The 9,701-nt window shown below is 43.2% G+C and overlaps 1 protein-coding gene across 1 annotated transcript in view; it reads right to left on the reverse strand.

Moving 5' to 3' along the window:
• Positions 1-2,664, reverse strand: part of LOC129701452 (melanin-concentrating hormone receptor 1-like) — a 16,802-nt gene extending 14,138 nt beyond the window's left edge. Inside the window, exon 1 of the mRNA XM_055642637.1 lies at positions 2,113-2,664. Coding sequence (XP_055498612.1) covers positions 2,113-2,522 — 410 coding nt within the window. The 5' untranslated portion in view covers positions 2,523-2,664. The remainder of the gene's footprint in view (positions 1-2,112) is intronic.
• Between the last annotated feature and the right edge of the window lie 7,037 nt (positions 2,665-9,701).

Here is a 9,701-nt window from a genome sequence, read left to right on the forward strand (position 1 = left end):
ATTGATTTTAGAAAAAACGATTCCATGTACGGCTTTGATTTTTGGCCATCGTACTCAGAGTCCCCCTCCGCTCATCAGGTGCCAAGGATTTTTCCCATTGATGAAAAATAAAAGAGTTATTAGTGTTTAAATAATGTTGAGTTTCTCTCTCCTGTCAATCACGCCATGAAGGCCACGCCCCTTCTGGTGGGAGGGGGAGGGACTATAAAACCCAGAAGTGTGGGCGTAGCTCAGTCTCTGCAAGACGGAGGAGGGAGAGGTCAAGACTCACTGTCTTTAGTTGCCTTGCACCCTGCTTTAAATGGTATGAAACTGCACTTGAATTTGGTAGCCTTGCACCCTGCTTGAAGTGGTAAGAAACTGCACTTGAATTTGGTGGCCTTGCACCCTGCTTGAAATGGAATTTCAAGGAATAGCCGTGATTCAACTGCCAGCCCACCAGCCGTGAGTGAGTGAGCTGCTACCACAACAGGCTTGAGTGACTGAGCCGCCATCCCAAGAATCGATTTGGCCCACAATGTCCATACTAGCGCTCCAGAAAGCCCCCTCCCCCCCCCCACTAGCCACCAATATTGGAATTGGTGGAGAGGTGGAATATTGTGTTCAGGGACCAGCCCTACCGTGTGATGCTGGGATATATAGGTGCACTTAAAACAAATAAACAATAATAGTGCAATAATAAGAATAATAGTCTACGTAGTTCAGTGCTTATTGGAGGTTGTAATGTTCAATAGCCTGATGGCTTAGAGAAGACGTTTCGCTGAGTTTTCCAGTTTCTTCCCACATCCCAAAGGTGCGTGAGTTTGTAGGAAAATTGGCCTCTGCAAATTGTCCTTATTGTGCAGGGAGTGGATGTGAAAGTGGGATAACATAGAACTAGTGAAGATGGGAGGGTGGTGGTGTGGTGAGCAGGCAGGGGAGAGGTTAGTTATGCCGCAAGATGGAGGAGAACACTTTCTGGGAACCATGTACTGCTAGACTTCTCTATTTTACGACACTCTCCAGGGCTCTACCATTCACACTATAAGTCCTGCTCTGATTAGACATACTAAAGTGAATGAGTTCACACTTGTTAGCGTGGAATGCAACAAAAAAAAAGATTATGTATGAAGCTACACCCTTTTCAATGATCTCCTCACTGTCATTAAGTTTGTGGGAACATCTCCAAAAATGGCCACAGGTTCCCCTCCAGTGGAGGTGTATTTGACAAAGCTACCATGCTGTTGGTGGTTATGATTATGTTCCACCTTCTCCCGCAGGAAGGCATGAAGTTCATCACCTATTAGCGAACATGTTCCAGTGTGTTAGAACAATGTGAAAAGCTGGGAGTTTCTGTACACTGTGAGCTATGCTGTAAGCGTGCACACTAAAGAAGTATTTGAAATGCGGTGACTATATGACTTTTTGGATGTGAGTTGTAATTGAGGTTAATGTTGCTGTTTGAGTGTAGTGGTGCATTTTCTGGAATGGGGTATATCATAACCTTTGACACCCTTACCAATCAAGTACCTGTCAATCTCTGCTTTAAAAATATCCAATGACTTGGCCTCCACACCCGTCTGATGCAACGAATTCCTCAGATTCGCCGCCCTCTGACTAAAGAAATTCCTCCTCATCTCCTGTGGCCCTAGACTCTCCCACCACTAGACGCATCAGGTTTTGTTAATTCTCTTGCAGGTTTCCGTTGAATGGCTGAAAATATGCATAGATGTCACAATCTTCGTAACGGGACCCATTTGCAACAAGTGAATTCCCGGAGACGGGCCGCCATCTCCTGGTGTTTGTCTTTGCAACAAGTTGCTGGTTCTCGGCCAAGTTCATCTCAAACAAAAAGCAGAAAGCTGAACTGAGGGTGGGTAGTGGGAGGGGGCACTCAGACTAATGCCCTGTCACTAATAAAATCTGAATGCTCTGGGGATTGATGACTTGAAGACAATCATGGATGTTCTGTGATAATTGTTGGTCTCTTAACAAAACAAAAAGGGACACTGTTTTTTTCTTCCATAAAACTTCACACAAGACTATTCTTAAATTAATCTGTGGGTTAGGGTTAACAGTGGGTTTTGCGAAGAAGGGAGAGAGATGTGGTCACAGGAGCTGATGTGGTCTTACCTGTCTATACAGAGGACGGTGATAATGCCCACCGTGGTAAACTGGTTACTGACATCCATCACGGTCACCGCCTTGCACATGAACTGTCCGAAGATCCAGTGCCTGTCCCTGACCAGCTGATGGATTGTGAAGGGCATCCCCAGCAGGAACAGCAGGTCGGCGATGGCCAAGCTCAGAACGTAGATGTCCGACAGCCCCTTGGTCTTGCAGGTCAGCAGGATGTGGATGACCAAGCTGTTCGCCCCCACCCCAACGATGCACAGGATCCCGTACACCGAGGGCAGGATGTGCATCAACACTGCGTTGTCCAAAAACTGCCCCGTGGACATATTCCACACATTCGACATGCCGAAGTCTTCGGTAACGTTCAGACGCCGATCTCCTAAACCGGTCTGGTTCCATCTATTCATGGCCACCTCTGGAGCCCAAATATTCCTTGCAGTCGCGCTCGCAGCCAGTGCAAGAGCTAAAAATGTTGCTATATCAATGTGCCTGAGACAGTTACTCGATTGGTTTTACTCGTCCCTATTAGTTTCCCTGTCGCATTCAACAGTTTAAAACCTTGCATCCGAACTCCAGCTCCCCGTGAAGTCTTGCTCACTGAAGACTTGAGTGAAAATGAGTTTCTGAAATCAGTGCCGGGCTGTTTTATATTCACCTGTGCACACCAGCCTTTCTGATCGAATGACAGACTGCAGAAGTGAAATGCATGTCGTGTTTTGTTCCCCCGGTCAGGTGTTTGTAACAGAATCCAGAGCTCATTGCTGTATTGATAAAGTGAGCCCTTCACAACCTCGGCAGAACGAGTGGCTGGAAGGAGAGCGAGCGAGGGAGCTGCTGAGATGCATGTAGCGGCTGAGTCAGTGATTTGCAGAGAATTATTTGCTGCGTTAGTCTAATGGAGAGGATTCAAACAAACAGGGAAATGAGAACAACAATGTTGCAAGTAATTTGTCGCCATAATTTTTTCCACAGCAATGCCCTCCTACCTTAATCCTTTGTTGTTGCATAAACCAGAGAAAAAATATTTGAAGATGCAACTTAATTCGACAGAAAAGCAAAGCATGTCCCGCTTGTTGCATCTCCGAAATCCCCAGTGTTTTGTAATCAATGAAGTTTTTTAAGTCATTGGAGGCGAAGGGGTGAGCAACACACACACACACGCACACACACAACATGATCTAAAGTGTTTAAGAAGGAACTGCAGATGCTGGAGAATCGAAGGTTACACAAAAAAGCTGGAGAAACTCAGTGGGTGCAGCAGCATCTATGGAGCGAAGGAAATAGGCAGTCTGAAGAAGGGTTTCGGCCCGAAACGTTGCCTATTTCCTTCGCTCCATAGATGATCTAAAGTATATTTATTGACCAAATAATTAGTTTAAGTGTTTAGGCAAAACCCCACAGATGCTGGAAATCTGAAGTAAAAGCATGTTGGCATGTTGGAAACACTCATCAGGCGAAACAGCGTCTGAGCAAGAAGAAGCAGAGAGGTGGGGAAACATTCTATACAGATGGAGATATGAGAGACTGCAGATGGTGAAATCTTGAGCAAAATACAAAGTGCTGGAGGAACTCAGCAGGTCTGGCTGCATCTGTGAAAGGAATGGACAGGCAACGTTTCTGGTTGGAATCAGTTCGAAGAGGTGTCCCCAGCTGAAACGCTCCACAGATGCTGCCTGGCTCGTTGACATACTCTAGCACTTCATGTTTTGCTCTCACCAGAGACACTCTTTGACCTGCTGAGTATTTTCAGCATTCTGTTTCAGTGACTTTGATTGAAGAAGTGAATCCAAGCCTTAACTGCCAACAACATCACAGGATCTGCCTCCAACTGAGGAAGAATTCACATAGTCCACTCCCAGATAGTAGGCCAGGCAGCATGAGGAGGGTCTCGCCCCGAAACGTCATCCATTCCTTCTATCCAAAGATGCTGCCTGTCCCGCTGAGTTACTCCAGCATTGTGTGTCTATGTACAGACATCCCGTCACATCACCTATCCATTTTCTCCAGTGATGCTGCCTGACCAGCTAAGTTACTCCAGCACTTTGTGTCTTTTTTTTGTATACCAACATCTGCCATTCCTTGTTTCTACAATGATAGTGGATCAGGTCATACTTAATCTATCGCGCTGCCTGCGTTCACACACGCCTTTCCAGATCATGCACTCCGCAACCCAACTGTTTGAACTTTTCAGTTTATCGATCTGCTCCGAGAGACGACAACACCGCTAGTCCCATTGACTTGAGCGCTCAGACATCTTTGATCTGATTCTAAATGTTTCTGATAGTCTAATGTTTAACAACAGTTCAGTTGAATAAAAAATACAATAAAATAAACTTGGATTAAATAAACTTCTAGACGCATATTAAAAACATCAAGTAAAAGAAAGATAAATAATTTACTTGGAGTCACCGAGGTGTACAGCATGGAAACAGGTCCTTCAGCCCATGGAGCCCAACCTGACCATCACCCTCCAGTTACACCAACCCCAGCTAACTCCCCCGGATTCCACCGTTCACAAACACGCTTGGGGCAATTTACTGTAGCCAATTTCACTGCCACCCCACATCTTTAAGGTCTGTGAGGAAACTGCAGCATCCACACTTGCACTTGGGTGAGTAATCAAAGTCAGTGATCCTAATTGAAGGTCATAAGTGATAGGAGCAGAATTAGGCCATTCGGCCCATCAAGTCTACTCTGCCATTCAATCATGGCTGATTTATCTCTCCCATTTAACCCCATTCTCCTGCCTTCTACAGGTTGCATCGTGGCTTGGTTCGGCAACTTGAGCGCCGAGGAGTGGAAAAAGACTACAAAAAGTGGTAAACACTGCCCAGTCCATCATCGGCTCTGACCTCCCTACCATCGAGGGGATCTATCGAAGTCGCTGCCTCAAAAAGGCTGGCAGCATCATCAAGGACCCACACCATCCTGGCCACACAGTCATCTCCCTGCTATCTTCAGGTAGAAGGTACAGGAGCCTGAAGACTGCAAAGTCCAGGTTCAGGAATAGCTACTTCCCCACAGCCATCAGGCTATTAAACTCAATTCAAACAAACCCCTGAATATTAATAGACCATTATCTGTTTATTTGCACTTTATCTGTTTATTTATTCATGTGTGTATATATTTATATAATGGTATTTGGACACACTGATCTGTTCTGTATTCATGCCTACTATATTCTGTTGTGCTGAAGCAAAGCAGGAATTTCATTGTCCTATCTGGGCCACGTGACATGACTCTCTTGAATATTGAATCTTGAATCTTCTCCCCATAACCCTTGGCACCCAGGTTGAAGTGGCTGGGAGAATTGGAGGTCACAATCTCCAATATCTGAGCATACAAGCTCCTCAGAATTTTGCATTTTAATGTGTGGGTATAAAGATCAAAGGTGAGTTGACCACGGAAGACCTTTGTAGTGGCTCTTTACAGAATTGTTGCCCAAATATCTGTAAAATTTGTGTGGTACCTTCAAACTAGATTGGACTCTCCAATTAGTTTAGTTTGTAGGCTGGAGGTGCAGAAGCCTGAAATCTCACACCACCAGGTTCAGGAACAGTTACTTTACAGCAATATGAGGATCTTGAACCAATCTGCACAACCTTAATCCTACTTTAGCAACAGAACACTACTGGCCACTCTTGCATAACCGTCGACTTATTTTTTAATTGGGATTTGCACAAATGCCTTGTTTCTTGCAGTCTTTTTCTGTTCACCACCTTGTAGAATATTACAATCATACGTAGAAAATGCATAATTTATGATTTTGTGCGTTGTCTGTACCCTGTAATGCTATTGCCAGGAAGTTTTCCATTGTACCTGTACCTCACCACACTTCTGCACACGTCAGTAAACTTGACTTCACCCTCTAACTCAGACCCCCTAACCATTTAACTGAGTCAAGGCTGACATTGAGCCACCAGGAACTGTACTCATTCAGGGGCACATATTCCACCCTGTCCACTACTGTATCATAAATGGTGGCATCTTTATCCCCATTTCCTTATGAAATCCACTATGGAATATTTTATAGGACATTAACATAACTATTTTGCCATTAACATTTTGGGAAAATTTGAGAAACCTGCGTTAATGGAAATTCTGTCTCTCAAATGAGATTTTAAGCTAAGTTGATGCCAATATTTAAAGACCAATGCAAAATTGTTCCCCGTCCAAAACTCCCAGTTTATTTAATGTAATAAGAGAGGATTAATTGTATACTAATTAGTCAGAGTTAGTTCTTTGGGGAAGACTGATCATAATATGATGGGCTTAATCACCATTACAAGACTATGACTGCAAGGTAGCCAATAGATGGAACTAATTATTCCAGGGTGCTTGATATTTGAAAGAACAGACAAAATGGCAAAGTTTAATGAGCCATTTATTCTGAATGATAATATGAGGGAAGAGTGATCGTTACTAAAAATTGGTTTGGTAGAGCTAAAACAGGACAAAAGATTTTTGGTTTAAAGAAAATAATCTCTAAAGGGCCTGTCCCACGAGCATGTGACCTGCATGCGGCAAGCGTGACCAAACCGGAAGCGGGGGCCGCGCGGAGGTTGAGTGAGTGACGTGAAGTTCCAGCGAAGTCCGACGGGCATGCGCAGCGTCAAGACGCTGCGTATGCACATCAAGGCAATGCGTACGCCATCGAGGCGGATGCGGGCTGGCAGGCCATTGCCACGTGGAATTTTTGGACACGGTCAGTTTTTCGGAGACCCGCGCGATGTCGGGACCAGCTCTGCACAACTCCATACGGCTCCGGCGATCGAAGTGGGACCAGCCCCGCGAGGCCGTACGGCTCAATTGACCACATTAGGTCGCGCTTGCCGCATGGAGTCGCATGCACGTGGGACAGGCCCTTTAGGTCGCGCTTGCCGCATGGAGTCGCATGCTCGTGGGACAGGCCCTTTAGTCTCCAACTGTTGTTATTTGCTATTGGGGGGAAAAAAAATCGAAACATAAAAGAAGTTTGTAGCAAATATAATGATGAATGTGGGATTCTTTAATCCTCTCATCAAATGCATAAATCAAAATTTACAGAAGCTGTTTGGAGGACAAGTTGAAAGACTGCATTAAGAACAATTTCCATGAGTGAAATATTTTAGAATCAATCAGGGCTAATCTGGCTGACTCTTCTCTTATGTAATAAGACAGGACTAATTAAAAATTTCATTGTGAGAGATTCTCTTGAAAAGAAATAACAAATGCTGGATGAACTCAATGGGTCAGACAACATCTGCAGAGGGAATGGACGGACAATGTTTCAGGATAGGACCCTTCTTCAGTGATGGAGTAGGGGGATAGAATGATGGAAAAGGGAGGTGGAGAGAACAAAGCCTGGTAGATACGGGTAAGGGGGGTGCTAAATGGCAAATGAGTAGAGATAATGACAAAGGCTTGAGGTGAAAATGGGACAAAGTGTTTCAGATGAGGAACGAAGAGGAGTGTGAGATAAGGAAATTATGAATTACCCACCACTCCCCCTTAACTGTACCTGTCTATCACTTGTCAAGATAGACACATAATGAGCAATAGAGACAATACATTGTTGTAGATTCATTGAATTGGCAAGATTCGTCTTCCTGAGGTAAAGACCAACATAATTCATTGAAACCTGCTTTGGTAAGACCATCCTGGTGAACAACGTATATACTCCTGTATACTCCTGTACTCATGTAATCCTGTACTCCAGCTCAACTGTCATAAAGGCCAATATTTCATTTGCCCTATTAATTGTTTCTTTTTTTTTATATTTATTATTTATTTATTAGAAGTAAGTACAATACAGTGGTACCTTTTTTCAGGTGTCAAATATATGTTGGCATGTTACATTCTATGTACAGCTTCATTTAAAAAAAATTTAAATGAGAGAGAGAAAGAGAGACTAGATAATAGAGAATAGAAAACATGTGATGTATAGTGTGTGAGAAAGAAAAAGAAAAAAAAGAGAGTGAGGAAAAGAAGTAAAAAAGAAGAAAGAGAGAGAGTAGAAAATAGGAGATAGGAGATAAGTGTTTATATTTTTGACCATCTTTCACCCAGTCCTGAAACAGTTGTTTTTTACGATTTTGTTGCACCATATGCTTCCAAGAAGTCAATAAATGTTTCTTGTACTTGTATTCTAACTTTCTGTGATTCAGGAAGCTGACCAATTCCTTCTCAACTCCTAGATTTAAAGTTTGCTCCCAACCCAATTAAAACTTTGTTTTACCTGACATTGAATCTACCCAGTTTAAACTCAATTTCGTGCTATCTTGGTTTTCGTTTTACTGTTCCTTCAAGCTTTGCATTAAAATTAACACTTTGTAGTCAATTTCCAATTAAGTAATTACTGAAAATAGCTAAGACCTTTTGTACCACTGCATTAGTTAGTGCCGATTATTCTATCTATTTATTCTTACAGACCCATTAACATATTCTCTATACACAATTATGTATTTCATCAATTCATATGAAGTTTTAACCAATTTATTTGTAATACGTAAATATGATTCATAATTTAATTATTTAAAACTTTCTGGTAGTCACTAATTTCTCAAACACCTTTTCCCTTTCTTTGAACCAAGTTGGTTCTCTATGCTTATGTTAAGCTCTCTTCTCACTATCTTGATAATGGGCTCTTTTATTTTCCTGAGACCTTACAAACAAACTGGCCTATACTTACCTCTTTTCATTCTTTCTCCTTACTTCACCAGCAATGTTCCTGTTTTCCAATTCACAGAAACTTGTGAAAACTGGGGAATTTTGAAACGGCTCCACTTGGATCCCAATGATGTTGGTCTTTGCTTCATGGGAAATTGTCAGTTTTATATCCCATTGGTTTCTCTCAAACATTTTCTTTATTGTGCTTATTATGTGTTGTTCCTTGCATTTATAATCCACTTGTTTCTCCACTTCATCACCGAGTGGCGCCAGCAATGGCTGCCTCACCAACAGTCTGTCTGTCCCTTCTTTATTTGCTGATTTAATAGTATGTGTTAAATGTGTGTTTTTAGTGTTATTTTGCTTGTTTTATGTGGGGGTGAGGGGTGGTGTTGGGGGAAACTTTTCTAAAATCTCTTATCGCGATGGAGATGCGATTTCTTTCCGTATCGTATCTCTGTCCGCACTGCGGCCTAACATCGAGGAGTTGGTGGCCAGCGACTGCAGAGCCCCACTGCAGGAGCCTGCAGGTCTTGCCTTCGTGGAGTTCACAGTCTCTGTTCAGAGACCGACTCAGGGTGCCCCAAGCCGCAGGAGCTTCGACCGCCCCTATGCGGGAGCTTCCATCGCCGTGACGTGGAAGCTTCTATCGCCCCGACGGATGGTTCAACTGCCCCGACCGCGAGAGAATAAAGAGGAAGATTGGACTGTATTGCCTTCCATCACAGTGAGGAATGAGGGGAATCCGCTGTGGTGGATGTTTATGTTAACTTTTATGTAGTTGTGTGTCTTGTTGCTTTTTTTTAGTATGGCTGTATGGTAATTTGCATATCACTGTACCTTAATTGGTACATGTGACAATAAAAGACCTTTGAAACATTTGAAACCTTTGACACCTTTCATCATGAAAGCATTTCGAATGTTCTTCAAAGTTGCAT

Source organism: Leucoraja erinacea, chromosome 11, assembly GCF_028641065.1.
Source record: "Leucoraja erinacea ecotype New England chromosome 11, Leri_hhj_1, whole genome shotgun sequence".
Classification (NCBI taxonomy): domain Eukaryota; kingdom Metazoa; phylum Chordata; class Chondrichthyes; order Rajiformes; family Rajidae; genus Leucoraja; species Leucoraja erinaceus.